Source organism: Piliocolobus tephrosceles, chromosome 5 (assembly GCF_002776525.5).
Source record: "Piliocolobus tephrosceles isolate RC106 chromosome 5, ASM277652v3, whole genome shotgun sequence".
Classification (NCBI taxonomy): Eukaryota; Metazoa; Chordata; class Mammalia; order Primates; family Cercopithecidae; genus Piliocolobus; species Piliocolobus tephrosceles.
Genome location: NC_045438.1, coordinates 138,181,709 through 138,203,778, shown reverse-complemented (window position 1 = coordinate 138,203,778; position 22,070 = coordinate 138,181,709). Strand labels below are relative to the sequence as shown.

Sequence of the window (22,070 nt, the reverse complement as noted above, 5' to 3'; positions counted from 1 at the left end):
TCTTCTTCTTCTTCTTCTTCTTCTTCTTCTTCTTCTTCTTCTTCTTCCTATCTTCTTCTTTCTTCTTCTTCTCCCTTCTTCTCCCTTCCCTTCCTTCTTCCTTTCTTCCTGCTATATCTATCATTTATATTTTCTGTCTTTCTCCTTCTCCCTGGTCTACATGAGACACTAAAAATCAGACCGCAAAAGTAGCAGTCAGCCACTGTCCATCAGGAGGTGGATGCATAACAGCATAGGTGGAACCAGCTGTGCGGGGTACTGAAAGGAATATATTACTCCAGGGCGCACTGCAGCTGTGAAGCATCACAACCCTTACTCACATCCAGTGACCTACTCACTTGCAGTGATTTAGCCAATGAAAAATTTCATTCTCTAAAAATCACAGACTATTACAAATTCACTGTTCGATTCTAAATCAGTAAGAAGGAAATATCCCATTCTTGTCTGGAAACTCTAAGTGACTCTGACACGGAGAAGTAGCCTACAATTCCAACTGGGGTACAGACAAGGGGTTTCTGAATACAACATTCCACGTTCATTTTAAGTTTGTAGTTTCCAAGGAAACTGAATCTATTTCAGTTTCAAGCAGCTGGTGACCCCTTTACAAACAGCCCTGCTTTCTTTTGAGTCTTTTAAAATTCTTTCATTTAAATTTCACCAAAAATCCACACTTTCCCCCAATACTACACTGACATTTCCTCCAATACTGTAATGACATTTCCTTTGTTTGGTGAGAAGCTCCTCAGCAACCTGGTACACAGCCTCCCATTTTGCAACAAACTGATAAACTTGACTTCGTGGGACTATACATTTGCTTCTGCACTCTTGGTTGATTGGACTAGGGTACAAGTGACTCTCCAGACCCCTCTCCATGCTAATAGCCTAGTGGCCCTTTTTCCATCAATTCTATTCCTCCTCGTGATCTATCTTCTCAGGAAGTCTCTGCCCATTTCCATGCACAGTCACTCCCAAGGCAAAACCTCAGTCCTACTGATAATCCAACACCAACCATGACTACGGCCAGGGAAATGAGCATGATGGCCTGGGGCTGTAAATGTCCACTCAGTTTGATCACATGTGTGGGTGTGTGGCTCACACTAACCGTGTTTGTGCCCGTGGACACCGGGTCCGTTTCCTGGGAGGTGCTGCTAGTTGGCTCACGGGTGGATCCTGTGGTGGTCCTGACGCAGGGGGCTGAGGTGGTAGATGATGCTCCCATAGTGGATGTACCCAGGTCAGAGGTGTTTGAGACTACTCCGGTCACAAGACAACTGCAGCAGAGGCCGTGGAGTCCATTCCAGGGGCCATGGTGACAGAGCTGGGGGCGGTAGGACTGGTTCCAGGGTTCACACAACACAGTGCATTCATAGCAGAGATAATTAAAGGGGAGTGGGAGTGCTTAGAGCAGAGGGGGTGAATCTAACATGCCTATGGTGAGAGTAGCTCAGGAGAGGGGTGGTGGGGGAGGAGAGATGCTAGAAAGCCATTCCCCTGTGGCTGTGTCCTCACAATAGAGGTGGGTGTCATACAGAGGAGGAGGTAGAATGTGTCACCTGGCAGGGTTGGTGATAGAGGATGCAGAAGGTTGAGGAAACGTAACCATCATGGGTACGGAAGTGGAAGATCTATTTGACTTCAGAAGCGGCCACCCAAATAGAAGAGGGCAGGCTGATAAACAAAGTGGCAGGCCCTGCTTCTCTTGTGATTGTGATCACTAGGCGTAAGGAGGGAGCTGGAGGAGGAGATGACAGAATTGGATTCACTCATGGGCATGCCAGTGGCCATGGTTGGGACAGAGGTGACATCATCTACCACACTGTGGTGGCCAGCAAAGGTGGGGTGAGTGTTCCTGGGCAGATGTGGGAGGACCTGACCCAAGTGGAGAAGCTGCTCACAGGGACAGAAGAGGGGGGCTCAGACAGGTGCGAGCGAGAATCAACACAGCAGAGGCAGTGGTGGCAGCTTAGGTAGCGATGGGTGTGCCTAGGTCAGAAGTGGTTAAAATAGGGTCACAAACAGCACTAGTCACGAGAATAGAGGTGAGTGTGCTCAGAACCAAGAGGATAGAATCAGATGCAACCAGCTTGCTGATGGAAAGTGCCAGAGAATGAACACAATTTTTTGGTCTTAGACTGGAGCAAGGCAATATGATTTGGATTTGTGTCCCTGTCCAAATCTCATGTCAAATTGTAATCTCCAATGTTGGAAGAGGGGTGTATTAGTCAGGGTCCTCTACAGCAACAGAACTGATGGACTATATATAAAGGGGAGTTTATTAAATATTAACTCACACGATCACAAGGCCCCACAATAGGCCGTTTGCAGGCTGAGGAGCAAGGAGAGCCAGTCCAAGTTAATCTCCTTTTGGTAACACCCTCACAGACACACCCAGGATCAATACTTTGTATCCTTCAATCCAATCAAGTTGACACTCAGTATTAACAATCACAAGTCCACTGCTTGTCAACTTGAACCCATGCGCATCTCCTGAGATCATACATAATCTTCAAATAAAGACAATAATAAGGTCATAATTACACCTAACATAATACAGCTATCCTTCATACAACCAGAAATGCACCAATCCCCAACCCATATACGTAAAGTTAACAATACTTAAATGCTGATGTGAAGTCAATAAATCTTATGCCACATAATGAAGGAGAAAGGAAATGAAATGAAGATATTTTCTTAGCACAAGTGTATACATGTACAAATGTGTTTTAAACAAAAGGAGGAGGAAATACTCATGACAGTTACGGTGCTTTTTCTGCAGCTGGTCACTTGGTCGTAGCTGGTATCGATGGCTACCTTCTTCTACAACCCATTCTGTATTCCCTTTACCTTTAGCAAGCATCTCAGCAGGTCATGGTTTTTTCCTGGTGGAGTGATCCAAACTTTCATTCCTGAAAGGTCTGGGTCATTTGTAGTCCTGGTCATTTGTAGTCCTGCCTGGATTGGGCTGTTGTAGTTTCCCATTGACCTTAATCACAGGGCATGATAATGCTAAGAGATGCCCTAAAGGATCTCAAGTATTCCACGCATACGTTTCCTTACCTTCGTTGTGGAGTAGTAGACTGATTTCTTCAGGATAGTCTGGGTCAATCACGACAGCCAACACTGTAACTCCCTTCTTAGCCTGTTGACGTAAAGGTAGAAGGAGCCCAAAGTGTCCAGGTGGCAATTTTAACTTCCAGTTTAATGGAATCGTTGTTGTGTCTCCTGGTGGCAGCATTCCTCCCTCTGGAACTAAGACCTCTAGGCCAGCAGAATGTAATGTCTCAGGAAAAGGAAGCAAAAATTTTGCTAGTGGATCACTAGGGGTGATGGTGAGTGGTGCCACTTCCACTTCCACTTCCACCCCTTGATTCCTGGACCCATGAATGCTGGTTATGGGAGAAACAGTACCATACATTGGACACTGATTCAGAGCATACACAGCCTTCTAGAGAATTTTGCCCCAGCCCTGCAAAGTATTGTCACCTAGTTGATGTTTTAATTGTGACTTCAAAAGGCCATTCCAACGTTCTATCAATCCAGCTGCTTTAGGATAATGGGGAACACGGTAAGACCAGTAAATTCCATGAACATGAGCCCACTGCCACACTTCTTTAGCTGTAAAGTGAGTGCCTTGGTCAGAGACAATGCTGTGTGGAATACCATGATGGTGGATAAGGCATTCTGTGAGTCCACAGATGGTAGTCTTGGCAGAAACATTGCATGCAGGATAGGCAAACCCATATCCAGAGTACGTGTCTATTCCAGTGAGGACAAACCTCTGCCCTTTCCATGATAAAAGAGGTCAAGCCAGTAATCAGCGGGCTGATCACCCTGAGGAATGGTGCCATATTGGGGGCTCAGTGTTGGTCTCTGCTGCTGGCAAATTGGGCATTCAGCGGTGGCCATAGCCAGGTCAGCCTTGGTGAATGGAAGTCCATGTTGCTGAACCCATACACAACCTCCATCCCTGACACCATGGCCACTTGGTTCATGGGCCCACTGGGCAATGACAAGGTTGGCTGGGAAAAGAGACTGAATGGTATCCACAGAACGGGTCATCCTACCAACTTGGTTATTAAAATTCTCCTCTGCCGAGGTCATCCGTTGGTGAGTACTCACATGAGATACAAATATCTTCGCAGTTTTTGACCACTCAGAGAGGTCCATCCACATACCTCTTTCCCAAATTTCTTTGTCATCAATTTTCCAATCGTGCTTCTTCTAAGTCCCTGACCATCCAGTCAAATCCCCTACTGATCATGCATCAGTATATAATCACACATCTGATCGTTCTCCTTCTATGCAAAGTGCAGAACCAAGTGCACTGCTTGAAGTTCTGCCCACTGAAAATATTTCCCTCCACCGCTATCCTTCAGGGATGTCCTAGAGAGGGGCTGTAGTGCTGCAACGGTTCACTTTCGGGTGGTGCCTCCATATTGTGCAGAACCATCTGTGAACTAGGCCCTAGTCTTCTCTTCCTCTGTCAGCTGATCATAGGGAACTCCCCATGAGGTCATCGGTACAGGCTGGGGAAGAGAAAGCAGGGTGGCAGGAGTGGAGACCATGGACATTTGAGCCACTTCCTCATGTAACTTACTTGTGCCTTCAGCACCTGTTCAAGCTCGATCATGTGTATACCACTTCCATTTGATGATGGAATGCTGCCGCAAGCCAACCCACTTTATAGCTAGATGGATCAGAAAGCACCCACTTCATGATAGGTAGTTCAGGTCACATGGTGACTTGATGACCCATAGTCAAATATTCAGTTTCCACCAAAGCCCAGTAATAGGCCAAGAGCTGTCTCTCAAAAGGAGAGTAGTCATCTGCAGAAGATGGCAAGGCCTTGTTCCAAAATCCTAGAGGCCTCTGCTGTGATTCACTTATGGGGGCCTGCCAAAGGCTCCAAACAGCGTCCCTATCTGCCACTGACACCTCAAGCACCATTGGATCTGCTGGGTCATATAGCCCAAGTGGCAGAGCAGCTTGCATAGCAGCCTGGACATGTTGCAGAGCCTTCTCCTGTTCTGGATCCCACTCAAAACTGTCAGCCTTTCGGGTGACTCAATAAATGAGCTGGAGCAACACACCCAAATGTGGAATGTGTTGCCTCCAAAATCCCAGTAAGCCCACTAGGTGTTGTGCTTCTTTCTTGGTTGTAGGAGGGGCCAAATACAGCAACTTCTTCACCTTAGAAGGGATATCTCAACAGGTCCCACACCACCGGACCCCTAGAAATTTTACTGAAGCAGAAGGTCCCTGAATTTTAGTCAGATTTATTTTCCATCCTCTGGCACACAAATATCTCACCAAGAAGTCCAGTGTGTTTGCTACTTCTTGCTCACTGTACCCAATCAGTATAATATCATCAACGTAATGGACCAGTATGATATCTTGCAGAAGCAAAAAGTGATCAAGCTCTCTCTGAATAAGACTATGACACAAAGCCGGAGAGTTGATATACCTCTGAGGTAGGACAGTCAAGGTGTATTGCTGGCCTTGCCAGCTGAAGGCAAATTACTTCTGGTGGCCCTATGGACAGGAATGGAGAAAAAGGCATTTGCCAAGTCAATGACTGCATACCAGGTACCAGGAGATGAGTTAATTTGCCCAAGCAATGAAACAACATCTGGTACAGCAGCTGCAATTGGAGTCACCACTTGGTTAAGCTTACGGTAATCCGCTGTCATTCTCCAAGATTCATCTGTCTTCTGTATAGGCCAAATGGGAGAACTGAACGGGGATATGGTGGGAATCACCACCTCGGCGTCTTCCAAGTCCCTGATGGTGGCACTAATCTCCACAGTCCCTCCAGGGATGTGATTATTATTATCATTATTTTACTATTTTTCTAGGTAGAGGCCGCTGTAATGGCTTCCATTTGGCCTTTCCCATCATAGTAACCCTCACCCTACCAGTCATGGAGCCAATGTGGGGCTTCTGCCGGCTGCTAAGTATATGCCAATTATGCATTCTGGCACTGGGGAAATGATCACAGGATGAGTCCAGGGACCCACTGGACCGACTGTAAGTGAGACCTCGGCTAAAACTCCATTAATTACCTGACCCCCATAAACCCCTACTGCTTTTTGTTTTGTTTTGTTTTGTTTTTTGTTTTTTGTTTTTTGTTTTTTGAGACAGAGTCTCGCTCTATTGCCCAGACTGGAGTGCAGTGGCACAATCTCAGCTCACTACAAGCTCCACCTCCCGGGTTCAAGTGATTCTCCTGCTTCAGCCTCCCAAGTAGCTGGGACTATAGGCGCACACCACCATATCCAGCTAATTTTTCTATTTTTAGTGGAGAGAGGGTTTCACTATGTTGGCCAGGCTGGTCTTGAACTCCTGATCTTGTGATCTACCCACCTTGGCCTTCCAAAATGCTGGGATTACAGGTATGAGCCACCACACCCGGCCTCATAAGCCCATACTTTAACTGGAGGGCCACAATGACATTTTGGGTCTCCTGGAATCAACATCAGCTCAGAGCCAGTGTCCAGTAGTCCTCAAAATGTCTAATCATTTCCCTTTCCCCAATACACAGTTACCCTGGTAAAAGGCCAGAGGTCTTCTTGGGGAAGGATGGGAGAAAGATTCACTGCATAAATTGTTGGTAATGCAGTGGGGTCCTTCCTCAAGGGGACTCAGCCTCCTATTCATTCAAGGGGATCTGGGTCTGTGAACTGGCTCAAGCCTGGAAATTGGTTGAGAGGCCGAGATTCTCTGTTTTCATAATTCAAATTAGTCTTTTGTCCATTTGACCTAGAAGTTCTCTGCTTGTATAAATTAAGTAGGAATGCAGTAGGCTTCCTATCAGTTTCACTTCTAGGAACACAATGATTAATTAGCCAATGCCAGAGCTCTACATGAGTTAGACTATTCTGATTGCCACTTTACCTCTGCTGTCCATTATGTCACCTATGTCCACCTTGCCTTTGATGGCTGAGTGCTGCTACTTGGCTGCTGCCACCTCTGGATCCAATTATTCCCATTGTATTTAAATTTTGCAGTTGACTGACTGCGGTTCCCACTGTTAGATCTGACATACAGAGAAGATAAATTACAGGACTTTTCAGAGATGTAGGTGCTGCCCTGACAAATCTATTTCGCAAAACATGGTCAAGGGTATATCTTCTGGACCCTCCCAGCTGGGATGAGTAGGTCTAAACTGACTACTCCACTCCACCATCCCAATCTTCCTAAGCCTTTGGATCCCTTCCTCTACATTAAACCAAGGGAGATCAGGCGTTTCCAGCTTGCTCACAATGGGCCATCTTTTAATCCATATTTTAGCTAACTGAGCAAATAAACTATTAGAACCCTTTTAAACTCCCCAAGCTGCAACATTAAATGAAGAGTCCTTATTTAGTGGGACCAAATCAATAAATTCAGCTTGATATAACTCTATGTTCCTTCCATGATTATCCCACACCCTTCATATCCATTCTAATGCCTGTTCTCCAGATTTCTGTTTACATAAATTAGAAAATTCAAGCAGTTCTTTTCGAGTGCATCTCCTCATGGGTCACACTCTCAACCTCGCCTCTAGGAGCTCTCCAGGAAATGATACCTAACAGTGTACAGGCTTGACTTGAGACAGGGCAGAGATGATAGAAACAGGTGAAGAGCTGGTGGTTGCCATCAGAATTAAAATGTGTGTGATCAGAGAAGACACACACATTTAGTACCTGACACAACTGTGTTGGTGATGGTCTGAGTAGAAATGTCAGTGACCTTGATGGGCACAAAAGTGGTAGAGACAGTGGTGGAGGTTGCAGTGGCCCCAGAGGCTGTGGTAGAGGCCAAGAAGGGCGATGAGGCCAAAGCGAAGGCTGTGGAGGTCACAGATACTGCCGTGGATGGCATGGTGGTCTTAGAGCCTGTGGTGGAAGACATACTGCTTCCAGACCCCGAAGTGACCTCAGAGGCTGTGCTCGCAGCCATGTTGCTTGTGGATACTGTACTGGAGGCTGTGGTGGTCTCAGAGTCTGTGGAGGAGGCTGCTGTGGGCACAGATACTATTATGCAGGCAGTAGGGGTCTCAGAATCTGTGAGGGAAGCCGTGGAGGTTTCAGTGGCTGTGGTGGTCTCAGATCTTGTAGTGGAGCCTGTGGTGGTCTCAGAGCCCATCATGGACAAAACTCCTGCAGTGTTCTTAGAGGTTATTGTGGAGGTTGTTGTGGGCACAGACACTATTGTGGAGGTAGCGGGAGTCTCAGAGGCTCACATGGTCTCAAAGGCCATAGTGGAGGCTAGGATGTGGTGGACACAAATATTTTGAAAGAGGATGTGGTGATGTCAGAGGCTGTGGAGAAGGCCTCAGTAGTTTCAGAGGCTGAGGTGGGAGCTATGGTAGGCACAGAGGTTATCATTCAGGCTGTGGGAATCTCAGAATCTTTGCTAGAGGCCAATGTGGTCACAGACTGCAGTGGTTCCTGAGGCTGTGATGGAAGCCAGAGTGATCTCAGAGCCTGTGGCAGTTTCAGGGGCTTTGATAAAGACTGCAGTAGGCACAGATGTTATCTTGGAGAGAGTGGTGCTCTTGGAGGCTATGGTAGAGTCCATGGTGGGCACAGACGTGGTCACGGAGTCTATGGTGTTCTGATAGAGTGTGGTGGAGGCTGTGGTGGACACAGACGCTGTAGTGGTCTCAGCAGGCATTATGGCGACTGTGGAGAATCCAGACTGTGTGGTTGTCACAGGAGCTTTGGTGGAGACCATAGCGGTCTCAGAGCCTGTGGTCATGGCTGTAGTCGCTTCAGTGGCAGAGGTGGAGGCTGTGGTGGTCTCAGAGCCTGTGCTGCTTTCAGAGGCTGTAGCAAAGGCTGTGGTGGGCACAGATGATACTGTGTAGCATCTGGTGTTCTCAGAGCCCATGGTAGAGGCTGTGGTGGGCACAGATGCTGTGGTGGTCTCAGCAGGTGTTGGAGTGGCTGTAGAGGGCACAGACTCTACAGTTGTCCCAGAGGCTTTTATGGAGATTGTAGCGGTCTCAGAGTCTGCGGTGGGGGGAGGCTGTGGGGGTCTCAGATCCTGCAGTGATTTTAGAGGCTGTGGTGAAGACTGTGGTGGGCAGAGATGTTATTGTAGAGGTCATGGTGGTCTCGGAGGCTGTGGTCATGGTGTTAGAGGCTGTGTTGGGAGCTGTGGAGGGGTAGATGTTATCACGGATGGTGTGTTGTTCTTAGGGACTGTGGTGGACACAGATGCTGTGGTGGTGTCAGTAGGTGTTGGAGTGGCTGTGTGGGGCACACACTCTGCAGTTATCACGGAGGTTTAAGTGGAGACTGTAGTGTCCTCAGAGGCTGTGATGGCAGCAGTGGTAGTTTCAGACATGGTGGCCTCACAGGCTGTTGTGTTCTTAGAGCCTGAGGTAGAAGCTGTGGTGGGCACAGGTGTTACCGTGGAAGATGTGGTGGTGTTAGAGACCGTGGTGAAGGCCAGGGTGGACTCAAGGGCTGGGATAGAGACTGTCACTGGCTCAGACACTGCAGTGGAGAACCTGATGGTCTCATACGCTATGGAGGAGACTGGGATGGTTGCAGAGCTCATGGTGATCTCAGAGGCTGTGCTGGAGGCTGTGGCTGACACAGACATTGTAGATGACGTGATGATCTTAGAGGCTGTGCCGGAGGCTGTGCTGCTCTCAGAGCTGGTAGTAGAGGCCACAGTGGCACAGATGCTGTGGTGGAGGGTGCGGTAATCTCAGAGGCTGCAACAATAGCTGTGGTGGCTTCTGAGCCTATGGAGGTCACACAGTCCATGGTGGAGGCGGTGATGATCTCAGAGGTCGAGGTACTCTCAGAGCCCGTGGTTGAACCCATTGTGGACACAGACTCCACCATGGTCTCAAAGGCTGTGGTGGGCCCTGGGGGTATAGTCCTCCCTGAAAAATATCAATTTTTAGTCAAATATGACACCCACCTTTATATTTTTGATATTTAATTGGGAGCATTATGCATATCTCTTTCTTGTTTCCTTTAAATCAGCAGAACTACTGGTGTCGTTACCTTTTATTTGGAATCATGTATTTTAGAGGCGCAGCATTTGCAGTTTTCTCTGGCAGCTAAGGGCCCGGTTACTGATTCACCTATGCTTCTGTAGTGGATGAGTCATTTATCAATCTGCTTGGCACTTTGTCCTTTCCGCCACAACATTTTTTGGCACTGTACTTGCCTGGGTGAAATGAAACCTAATCTATGTTAAGGAGGCTCCACATTATCTCTCTGTGTGTTATAACACTAAGGATAATTGGATCTCACCAGATTAGGGGAAACTGTGTTGTTTGGAAACTTCATCCAGGGCCAGGCACAGTGACTCACACCTGTAATCCCAACACTTTGGGAGGCCGAGGCGGGCAGATCACCTGAGTTTGGAGTTTGAGACCAGCCTGACCAACATGGAGAAACCCCATCTCTACTAAAAATACAAAATTAGCTGAGTGTGGTGGCACATGCCTGTAATCCCAGCTACTCAGGAGGCTGAGGCAGGAGAATCGCTTAAACCTGGGAGGCAGAGGTTGCAGTGAGCCGAGATCACGCCATTGCACTCCAGCCTGGGCAACAAGAGCAAAACTCCATCAAAAAAAAAAAAAAAGAAAGAAAGAAAGAAAGAAAAAAGAAAGAAAGAAAACCTCATCCAGGTCATCTGGACTGATCAGAAGAATCCCCTTGTCTGGCTGGAAGTGACAAGGAGGTCATAAGAGGGCAGCTTGAGCAGAGACACTCTGGTGCAAGCCCTCCATCACTCTTGGGGATGTTCAGCACACGATCCCTGCCTGAGGAGAGCCTGCAGGTTCTCACGCACCATCCCAGGGCTCCGGGGTATAATTCACAGGAGGCCAGATTTTGTCCAGCCTCTTCAGGTGGTCAAGGTTGATGAGTTGATGAGTTAGGCAGTTTGTAAAGAGACACAAGGAAATACCGGGGGGGGGGAAGTCCTTGAGAAGATTTCTTTTTTTTTCCCTTTCCTTTCACTTTCTCTTTCTTTCTTTTTCTTTCCTTCTTTCTCTTTCCTTCTTTCTTTCTCTTCCTTCCTTCTTCCTTCCTTTCTTCCTCCCTTCCTTCCTGTCTTTCTTACTTTCATTTATTTACTTTTCTATTATAAAGTACTAGATCAAGTGGTAGCACTGGGAAGGGATTAGAGAAGAACCTGGGGGATTAATCTTGGTTTCTCTCTAATATACACTCTCTGCATCCAGGCCTCCTCAATCATTTACTCAAACATATTCCTTAAGAACTTTCTATGGACCACATGATGTGCCAGGCATGGGACACAGTGACTGAAAAGTGGATACAGAGCTTATATTCAAATAAGGGAGACAAACCATGAATAAGTAAACGGATGATGTCCAAAATGAAAAACCTATGCATAGCTGACTAGGACTCTTTCAGGGGCCAAAAGGAAAAGTCTCTCCCATCCCCCATGCAGGACCATGTGCAGGACCAAAAGAGAAATGAGAGGCCTAAAGCAAAGAAATACCTGCAGACTGGTTTTTTAAAGTGGAAGCCGTATTCTGACAGTGCCCTTCTCAATATGGAAAAGCAGCATTTCCGAGCAAGTTGCCACAATGTTTTCTTGGTTTTTTTTTTTGAAATAGAGTTTCACTTTTGTTGCCCAGGTTGGAGTGCAGTGGTGCAATCTTGGCTCACTGCAGCCTCCGCCTCCCAGGTTTGAGTGATTCTCCTGCCTCAGCCTCCTGAGTAGCTGGGGCTACAGGCACACGTCACCACGCCAGGCTAATTTTTATATTTTTAGTAGAGATGGGGTTTCACCATGTTAGCCAGACTGGTCTTAAACTCCTGACCTCAGGTGATCCGCCCACCTCAGCCTCCCAAAGTGCTGGGATTACAGGCATGAGCCACCACGCCCAACCTAGTTGGCACAATGTTGAAGGAAATACAGAAACCACCAGCCTGTGATGGATCTAAAAAACAGCAGCCCTGACACAGCAACCTCAGAGGCATTGGAGCAAGCTGGAAAGCTCAGAGAAAATGTAGACCCAGAAAAGGCTGTATAATTATACCAACAAACAGCAATGCATTTAAAAATGTGGAATGCTTCAATTGTTAGGAATTGCGACTGAATTGTTAGGAAAAGCCTCAGGAGTGCTAGTATAAGGATGCAGGATTGATGGGACAGCACTCTCTATTTAGAAACAAAAATATTTATAAGGAAACAGAGTTATCCAACTGTAAGAAAATAGCCGCTCAAGTATTAGCTCCTCTACATAACAATGACTGTGTGGCTGGGAAAGCTGTGTCAGGAGAGCTCCAGCATAGCAGGAGTCCATGGAAGTGGCAGCTGAGCTGTGCTAGAACAGCTTCCAGAAGGGTTTGCCCAGCAAGACCAAGCTAAGCATCAGAGGTCAGCAACTCTCCACTTTTCAAGTACATGGGCAATGATTACGCTAAACTCAGCGTGAATTTAGTAGTTCTGGGACACAGAATCAGGAAGAAATCACCAGGGATGATTGTACAACCACATGAATGTACTTAATGATACTAAACTTTACTCTTATAAATGGTTAAAATGCTGTATTGTATGTTGTGTATATTTTATCATGGTTAAGAAAATAAGAAGAAGGAGGAGGAGAAAGCAGAGGAGGGAGAGAGAAGAGGAAGAGGAAGAAGAATCAGAAGAAAAAGGAGGAGGAGAAGAGGAGGAGGAAGAAGGGAAAATCAACAGCTACCCTGGCCAAGCCTGGTGGCATCAACTTTGTCACTGTTGCTCACGAAGACAAATATTTGGGATTGTGCAAGTATTTTGCTACACAAAAAGGAAAGGAAAAATTCTGACGTGGCATTTCATGGACATGGAGCTTGTTTAAGAGTACTCCACACTTCATTGCATCCATGGTTTTGAATGCTAATAAAGACTCTAAGGCTGGGCATGGTGGCTCATGTCTGTAATCCCAGCACTTTGGGAGGCTGAAGTGGATGGATCACCTGAGGTCAGGAGTTCAACACCAGCCTGGCCAACATGGTGAAACCCCGTCTCTACTAAAAATACAAAAAATTAGCCAGGCGTGGTGGTGCATGCCTGTAATCCCAGCTACTTGGGAGGCTGAAGCAGAAGAATTGTCTGAACCCCGGAGGCAGAGGTTGCAGTGAGCCAAGATCACGCCACTGCACTCCAGCCTGGGCAACAGAACAAGACTCAGTCTCAAAAAAAAAAAAAAAAAAAAAAGACTCTAATTTTTAGTTATCAGTTCTCCAAATAACCTATCTGTGTCTGCTACCTGGAAAGCATTTTTTTTCTTTCCATAAGAGCTGTCCTAAAACATAAGCAGGAGTTAACAGTAAATGTACTGTCAAGTTTTCATACAGTTTATTTTAAAACTTATGAGCCAAATTCTAGATAAATTATGTTTTAAACAAATGAAACGATAGGTATGGATATTCTTTTCCCTTGGGTCATGTAACTTACAAAATTTCCTTTGCATTTTATTTTATGATTATTGCTAAAATTAAGTTTACTGATTTTTAAAAATTAGAATTAAAAAAATTTTTGGTTTTGTTTTGAAAAGAAAATGTATCCCTCCATGACATTGGATACTGTCTTAGTCAGCTTGGACTGCTATAGCAAATACCACAGACTGTGTGTCTTAAACAATGGTAATTTGTTTTCTCACAGTTCTGGAGGCTGTGAAGTCCAAGATTAAGGTACTGGACAACTCAGTTCCCTGTCAGGGCTCCTTTCTGGATTGCAGATGACTGCCTTCTTGCTGTGTCCTCACATAGTGAAGACAGAAAGAACTCTCTTTCTCCTTTGATAAGACCACAGTTCCATTGAATTAGGGCACCACTCTTTTGACCCCATTAACTTTAATTACTTCCTAAACACCCTATCTTCAGATATAGTCACATTGATGATTAAGACTTCAACATATGAGCTGGGCACTGTGGCTCATGCCTATAATCCCAGCACTTTGGGAAGCCAAGGCAGGAGGATCACTTGATCTCAGGGGGTCAAGACCAGCCTGGGCAACATAGTGAGACATGGTCTCTACTAAAATTTAAAACAAAAAGAAAATTAGCTGGACATGGTGGCAGCCTCTGGGAGGGGTGAGTGCTGAGATGAGAGGATCACTTGAGCCTGGGAGATCAAGGCTGCAGCGAGCTATGATTGTGCCACTACACTCCAGCTTGGATGACACGGCAAGCCCCTGTCTCAAAAAAGAAATAGAAAAAAGACTTAAACGTCTTTAGGGGGGACACTGTTCAGTTCATAGTAGATATATTTAAATTAGTAAGTCCTTTCAGAGGTGAAATTGGGACAGGAAGCTATTTTGAGCCTTACAATATTCTTTAGCTCAATAAAAGATGCAATTTAAGGTCTCATTAAAAAAAATCTATGAATTGCAATACAATATGGACACGATGTTTAAATCTGTACATGCAAATACTGGGATAAACAGCTAAAAGGTAAAAGTCGTTTCCTCTGAAGAAGAGGAATCGGACATGAAAAGGGGGAGGGTGCATCCTTGCTAGTTTTTGCAATAAGTCTATGGAACTACTGGACTCTTTATACATGGATTGCTCTGGTAAAACTTGCAGAAAAAATACATACAGAGAGTATGCAATAAGGACATGAAGACAGTGTTTGTAGGGGATTGTTTCAAGAGGCTTGGTGATGAAGAGGAGCTGATGGGGGCAGGGTTGAAAACATGTGGGTGGGGGTCTGTTAAGCAGAGCAGAGCTTTCCAAAGTGTGTCCCTGGACCTCATCAGGAGTGCCTGAGGAACTTGATAATTTTTTTTTATTTTTTTATAGAGACAGTGTCTCGTGATGTTGCCCAGGCAGGTCTCTGACTCCTAGCTTTGGGCAATCCTCTCACCTTGTGCTCCAAAAGTGCTGGGACTACAGGCCTGAACCACTGCATCCAATGGACCTCTCCATTTTATTTATCTATTTATTTTTTTGAGACAGCGTCTCACTTTGTCAATCAGGCTGGGGTGCAGTGGCACCATCTCAGCTAGCTGCAACCTCTGCCTCCCAGGTTCAAGTTATTCTCCTGCCTTAGCCTCCCGAGTAGCTGGGATTACAGGTGTGCTCCACCACGCCTGGTTAATTTTTGTATTTTTAGTAGATACAGGGTTTCGCTATGTTGTCCAGGCTGGTCTCAAACTCCTGACCTCGTGATCCGCCCACCTAGGCCTCCCAAAGTGCTAGGATCATAGGCGTGAGCCACCGTGCCAGGCCTTTGGGAATCTACTTTTTAAAAATACTCTCCTCTGGGTGCTTCCTGTGCATACCGCTTAGGGCTTATTTGGCTGGTGATGGGAAGGACTCTGTGGAGGAAGAAGTAAAAACTGGAAGGGGAAGAAGCCCATGAGGAAGGCAGGAGGGGTAGGATGGGGGTGCCAGAGCCACAGTGCACCAACACTCCGATGTTAGTGGGGGAGAATGGATGCTGATGACGGCAACTTTTTAGACTTGGTGGGAAGACGAGAAGGGGCCTGACAGTATTCTGCACCCCTGTGCCTCTCTTTTATTATATGCCTTCTTTGTGTGATCTCTGCCTTTCCTAGTGAACTTTGAGCTTCTTGAAAGCAGGGGCTGTTGCTGCTTTGTTCACTAATTTATCTTCAAAACTAGCACAGAGTACATGCTCAAAAATGTTTGCCAAATGAACACATGAATGTCATGTTCAATATGACATGACATCCAAGTGAAGATATTATTGAAAAAAATCTGAAAATAAAGAACTGGTTTTCAGAGCCAAGGTAGCAGTATGAGTCTGGAAGTTGCCTGTTGCAGTAATAATTTGGGCCTTTTAAAATGAACAAGCTCACAGAGACGCAGGGAGGAGGAAAAGAACAGGATGTGCAACGCAATCTCCAGAAGAGTGCCTGGGATAGAGCAGTGTGTGAGGTGGTAACGTGCTCACAGCCCTTGCTCTTGGCGCCTCCTCAGCCTCGGCGTCCACTCTGGCGGCGCTCGAGGAGCCTTCAACACGCCAAAGCCCCTCTCTGGGCTGGCCGAGACTGGAACTGCCTCCCTCTGCTTGCGGGGAAGTATGAAGAGATAGGCGCGGGCTGGCACCGGGGCTGCGCGCGGCGCGCTTCTAGGCCAGCGCGAGTTCCGGCGGGCGCGAGTAAGGGCTGGGCAGACCTCGCACTCAGAGTGGCCGGCCAGCCCTGCCGGCCCAGGGCAGTGAGGGGCTCACTACCCGAGTCAACACAACAGAGGATGCGCCGGGTCCCCCAGCAGTGCCGGCCCACTGGCGCTGCGCTGGACTTCTCGCCGAGCCTCAGCTGCCTCCCCGCGAGGCAGGGCTCCGGACCTGAAGCCCACCGTCCCCGAACCCCCCACCCCTCCCCGCGGTGGGCTCCCGCGCGGCCCGAGCCTCCCTGATGAGCACCGTCCCCTGCTCCACGTCGCTCGGTCCAGTCAACCATCCAGGACCTGAGAAACGCAAGTGCACGGCGCGGGATTAAAGCCGGTAGCTCTGGCCACGACCACGCTGCAGTATCCACCGACCGAGGCCAGCTAGGTTCCTGAGTTTGGTGGGGATTTGGGGAACTTTTATGTCTAGCTAAGGGATCGTAAACGCACCAATCAGCACTCTGCGTCTAGCTCAGGGTTTGTAAATACACCCATCAGCACCCTGTCAAAACGGACCAATCAGCTCTCTGTAAAGTGGACCAATCAGCTCTCTGTAAAATGGACCAATCAGTAGGAGGTGGGTGGGGCCAGATAAGGGAATAAAAGCAGGCTGCTAGCCAGTCGCAAAGCGCTTCGTTTTTTTCCGCGCTGTGGGTGTTGTATGTGTTGCTGTTGGTTACTCTCTGAGTGTATGCTGACTGTAGGAGCGGTAGCAGTCGCCGTAGCGGTCCGTAGCTCTTGCTCCTAAAGCTTGTCTGAGGCCAGGAATCTTGAATCCACTGGGGAGAATGAAAAACTCCAGATACACTGTCTGTATAGGTTGTTAAGACTCACCACGTGGGTCTGCAGCTTTGCTCCTGTTAGTGCAGATCACGAATCCACTGGGGAGAATGATAAAACTCCAGAGAACGCTGTTTTCTGGTAACAGTCACCACACAGGTTTGTGGCTTTGCTTTATGTCAGAGAGACCACGGAACCTACCAACAGGAGAAAAGCCCCGGACGCGTGCGAACGTCTGTAATGGAACAAATTCTGGAGAACAATCTCTTAAGAACTGCGACACGTGCTGCGGGGGTCTGCAGCTTCATTCTCTAGGTCAGCGAGACCAAAAATCTACCAATTCCGCACGCGAGAGAACCCCGGCAACAGACCTGAGAGAAAACACAAAGCAGTCTATTCAGTCTAGGGCTGTTTCTGTTCTAATTAAAAAACTTTTTCTCACTTTCCTTTTATGGCATTTTATCCTACAGTGGAAGTGAAGGGGCTTTATAAATCTGCCTGACATTATGGTTGTAGTCATTAGGTAGACAAACTTGAAACGTGGAAGAAACACTGAAGGCACCAAGAAGAGGAATTAGGTAAAGTGGCTAGGAAAACGGGAATGCGGATTGAACTTCTCTCTAGGTCTCCAGGCTAATATGAAACCCATACGTAGTTGCTGTATCTCTGGGGTCCCAGGATGCCTACTTGTCTCCGGGGATTATGAAAGCCGGCTGAGGATCTTAATTTAGGCAGTATTTCTGTAAGTGATATATTCATTTGGCTTGGCTTTAAACCTGGAGCCTAGCTGTAATAAGGATTTAAGGATGATGCTGAAACTAGAATTTTCAAGTTAGATACAAAGGATTTATCGAGCAGCCATTAAGCCCACGAAATACAATGCAGCTGTTTGCGTTCATGCCTACAGCGGAGCATTGGAAGGGGAGGATGAAGGTGGGTTTGTTGCAAAGTGAAGGGAGGGGTCCAAAATCGTGGTTAGTACTGACTTGCAGAAGGGTGAAAAAGTTCACCTTTGCTTGCATTTTGCTTTCGCTGAAAAAATGAGAATAAGCAAACAATGGGACAGGAGCCCTTGTCTCCTTCAGACTTGTGTCATTCGTGTCCTCTCCAATTGATAATTCACTTACCAGTTAAGATTCCAAAGAGAAGCATCACCTGGATGCAGGAGGTGGGAGGTAATTTCCCTCACCTTATCTTGGAATAGTTCACGTGGGAAGTTATCTAGAGTGCCTGGGTTCTAGAGCGGAGATGGGTGCCAGAGGGGGCCTTGATGCCTGGTGTCTCAATGGGATGTGAAATTGCAGGAAGAATTAAAAACTTGCCAGGAGCAGGGTTCTGGGATGAGTAAGATCAGTGGGGGTAGGTTCCAAGACAGAGGGGACTGGGAACGCTGGATTCCTGGTTTCTGAGGGTTGCTCCCACAATGTCTGGTTCAATTTCTTTTCTGACTTGACCATAGCTGTGGCATTTATAGTTGCCACCAGGCAGGGGAGGTCACAACTTCTGGACCCTGCCTCTCCAGGGAAGGGCATCTTAAGGCCCTGACAACATGAGGGAAGAAGCAGGGAGCGGGAGAGAACAAGGGGATCAAATCTGTGAGAGGAGAGACGAGACCCACCCTCCCAGCCACAGGTCAGCAGAAACCGGTTTTCTCTGGGGATGTCTCATTTCTGGGACAGAGGCCTTTGTAGGAGGCAGAGGGGAGAAAAATGGAGGTTACCGTGTCCCAAATCATTGGATCACCTTATTGTGCCAGCACCTCTCCAGGGACAGCTGGGCACTACGAGGGGAGGTTGCAGAGCCTGTGACTATCAGGCCAGTTAATATGTGTCCGGGGACAGAGGCTGGCAGAAAAAAACCCTGCCCTGGGATACTGGTGGTGAGGCCAGAAAACGACTCTGGACGTTCAAGGGACTGGAAAGGGAGGCCTGGACTCTGGAAGAAGAGGCTGGACACACTCTCGCAAATCTAAATTATACCCTGTTCCTTAGGTGGTCCATATAACGTCCCACCCATCCAGATGGGGCTGCCTCGGTGTGAGAACCTGGCTCCACTGAGGAACAAAGTGAATGGAGAAAATAAAGCAAGTCGTCTGTTCCATAGGAGCCGTGTGGGTTTGAACAGGGCTCTTCTCTGAGCCTCGATTTTTTCATCTGTAAAACAGACCTCATACCTCGCAGGGTGATGGGAGGTTCACAGATGCGATGTAAGTGAAAGCACATCACAAATGTGTTCAGTTTTATGGCCAATGTCTCGGGGGTAGGAGCGACGCCCAGGCCTGTCAGTGCGCCCCCCCCCCCTCCCGGGGGACTGAGCTGGGAGGGTGATTCGGCGCTGTGGGGCTGGAGCGCTGCGGGAGCGGCGGCCTCGAACCACAAATTTGCGCTGTCCACGAGAGATCAGAAGCCGCCCGCAAAGTGGAACCCAGAAGAATGAGGGAGGACCGCAGTCTCGGGGAACCGGAGTCCCCTCTCCAACTCCGCCAGGACAGAAGCTTCCGGCGCCCCGGCCGCCGCCTGCCCTCGGGGCACTCGCTCTCCCGAGGTGTCCTCGCCGGGGGCTGAGGGTGCGCTTTCCCTCCTGTCCTACTCATTAAGTAATTATCCCTAATGAGGGCCCAGTCCTGGAGCCTGTTCAAGGATTTCCGCCTTGATTTCAAAGTGAAAATTAGCGGGGAACGGAGAGGGGAGAGGAGTGGGAAGGAGACACCGCCGCGCCCCGAGACCCACAGTCCGCGTTTGCCGGGCGAAGAACCTCTCCATCTCCGTTTGACCCCTAGTGCTGCATTTTGGTGTCTTGATAGAGGAGGGGTCTGTCCGGTTGGATATTTAGGACTCTCGGGGCAGAGGTGTTTTTATTTCGTTTTGTTTTTGAATTGGAGTCCAGGCTGAGTTTAGGGGTCTCTGCATCCCTCCCAGGGCAGAGAGACACTCCTGTCCTGGCAGATGCCACAGGCTGAGTCACCACCTGCCCAGATAACTAAAATCCAGGCGTCTTCCTCCTTTTCTCGAGGGCTCTCCAGCCCCTTCCGGAACCCAGGTGTCCCTCTACCTCCTTTCTCCAGGGGCCTAAATCTGGGTCCCTTTAGCACCTGGCATGCCCACTCTCTGAGAGTCAAGCTTCAAACTTGCCCTTAGCAGAGTGGGTTTCTGGTGGGAGATTCAGTAATAAGGGCCTTCCCAGCCCAGCCAGGGCCAGATAGTTCAATGACATCAGTGTCAGGGTTGGGATTACTGACTATGATAGGTTTCCAGCTTTCAGCAAATGGCGATGCCCAAAGGAACAGATAGTGAGTGACTTGTGGCCCTGCTGTTTGATTCTGGATGGAGTTACGTTTAGGAGCCTGGCAGCAAAGTGGGGCATCTTTTCTGTTAGTGATGATGCCATCTTCCTCTGGTAAGAGAGCCAAGGCTGCATGGGTGATGGGAGGTTTCTGTTGGGACTGACATGGGCACAGAATGGTTTTGGAGGAGGACTGGTGTCCTAACATAAATAGGGGGCATAGCAGATACTCACGGAGTTGGGCTTAATGAATTAGGGTGTTGTTTATTCTGTATAGCACCTACCTTGTGACAACTCTTGTTAAATTATTTAATTTTAATTTTCCTATCTTTGTGTCTCAGGTGAGAACTATGTCTTATACTTCTTTATATCCTCAACAGAGTATATAATAGGTGCTTTAAAATACTTGCTTTTTAATTGACAGGTTTTTCTACTCATTTTGCCACCATGCGAATAAACCCGGCTTGCACTGAGGCTGGCTCTTATCTAAACCCAGAAAGGAGCCATTTTTGGAGCAATAGAAATTCAGCCTCCCCTTTCTCGACCCTCCATAGATTGCGAGTCCTTCCCTCCAGCTCCTCCGGCTCCTCCTCTTCTGTAAGGTCTCAGCTGGAGCCAGGAACACCAGTCAGAACTTTCTCCCAATGGATAGTCTAATAACTATGATGCCCTTTATAAGCATGTTATACTTTATTATAAAAAAGGTCAGTAGAAGGAAACTATCATCATCATTCTCCTTTTCCCATCTGCCCAATCAGTAATAAGGTGAAATGGCCATAAGAAAAAGAGAGAGAAAATCTAGAAAACACACATAGATGAAATGCCTACAAGCAGGAAAATTGGAATCTGGGGTGAAGGTGGGAGGGGAGAGTATGGGGATGGTAGAGAAGATGGGTAACTTTTATGAGATAAAGCCACAGCTGACTTTTGGTGGAAGAGACAGGAAAATAAATGCTGAGACACCATCAGGGAAGGTCTGGGATGGAGATCAGTGGGTGAGACTGCTGGGCAAACAAAAATCCCCTCCTTGTGTGTCCACCCACAACCCAGCAAGCCGAACCAACAGGGTGTCCACTGTAGACGTTTAGGAAAACTAAGGGATTTGGGAGGAAGAGGGGTCAACCATGTGGATGAGAGAGATTTGTGATTTCTTCTGAACTTTTTTTTTCTCCAGGGCATGGAGAGAGTGGAGAAGGAAATAAATTCTTTTTTCTTCTTGGATCTGTTTTTTTTTTTGTTTGTTTTGGTTTTTTTTGTTTGTTTGTTTGTTTGTTTTTTTCATTAAGAAAATGGGGCGGAGGCAAGGGTCCTGAGAATTCAGAGATGAACCTGTTTACACACAAACTCTTAAGTAATAGTGAATGGAAATAACAATGCTTTCCTGAAACCCAGAGACTCTGCCCTCAGTCTCTCCCTTTCCTCATAATCCCCACTCACAAGTCGGTCTGGGGCATTGTCTTCTAAGGCTCCTGTCCTTTCTTTAGGACTCAGTGCAGTTCTGCATTGGTCCCCCGACATGTCCATCAAACACCTTTTCATTCTCAGACCATCACATTCTACAGAGAATGTCTGCTTGTATTATTCATTCTTTGTTCTTTGTCCCCTAAACTTACACCCTCCTTGCTTATCACTTCATTCCCCAACCAGTTTCAATGAAGAACAGAGGAAGGGCTAATACTGGTAACCGTCAGTATTCTCTGCCCTTCCTGTAGTCCAGGAAATAGAAATTGTGAGTCCAGTTCCTCATCCAGGAAAGGGGCAGAGCATGGAAGAGCCAGGGCTGGGCTCCTACTCCGAGATCACCGTGGGGAAGGGATCTGGCCCATGCCAAGATTCTGCTGCTCCATCAGGTAGACTGGGTAGGAATTGGGGCCACCCTCATCCTCTGGGTCATTGTCCTGG

General features: G+C 47.5%; 2 protein-coding genes across 2 annotated transcripts in view; both read right to left on the bottom strand.

Moving 5' to 3' along the window:
• MUC21 (mucin 21, cell surface associated) overlaps window positions 1-16,399 on the bottom strand; it is a 30,409-nt gene extending 14,010 nt beyond the window's left edge. Inside the window, exons 1-5 of the mRNA XM_031935704.1 lie at window positions 16,044-16,399; window positions 15,254-15,289; window positions 9,345-9,679; window positions 8,668-8,930; window positions 7,742-8,115 (exon numbers count right to left, since the gene is read on the bottom strand). Coding sequence (XP_031791564.1) covers window positions 7,742-8,115; window positions 8,668-8,930; window positions 9,345-9,679; window positions 15,254-15,289; window positions 16,044-16,399 — 1,364 coding nt within the window. The remainder of the gene's footprint in view (window positions 1-7,741; window positions 8,116-8,667; window positions 8,931-9,344; window positions 9,680-15,253; window positions 15,290-16,043) is intronic.
• A 5,568-nt stretch (window positions 16,400-21,967) lies between these two features.
• MUCL3 (mucin like 3) overlaps window positions 21,968-22,070 on the bottom strand; it is a 10,714-nt gene continuing 10,611 nt past the window's right edge. Inside the window, exon 4 of the mRNA XM_026448899.1 lies at window positions 21,968-22,066. Coding sequence (XP_026304684.1) covers window positions 21,968-22,066 — 99 coding nt within the window. The remainder of the gene's footprint in view (window positions 22,067-22,070) is intronic.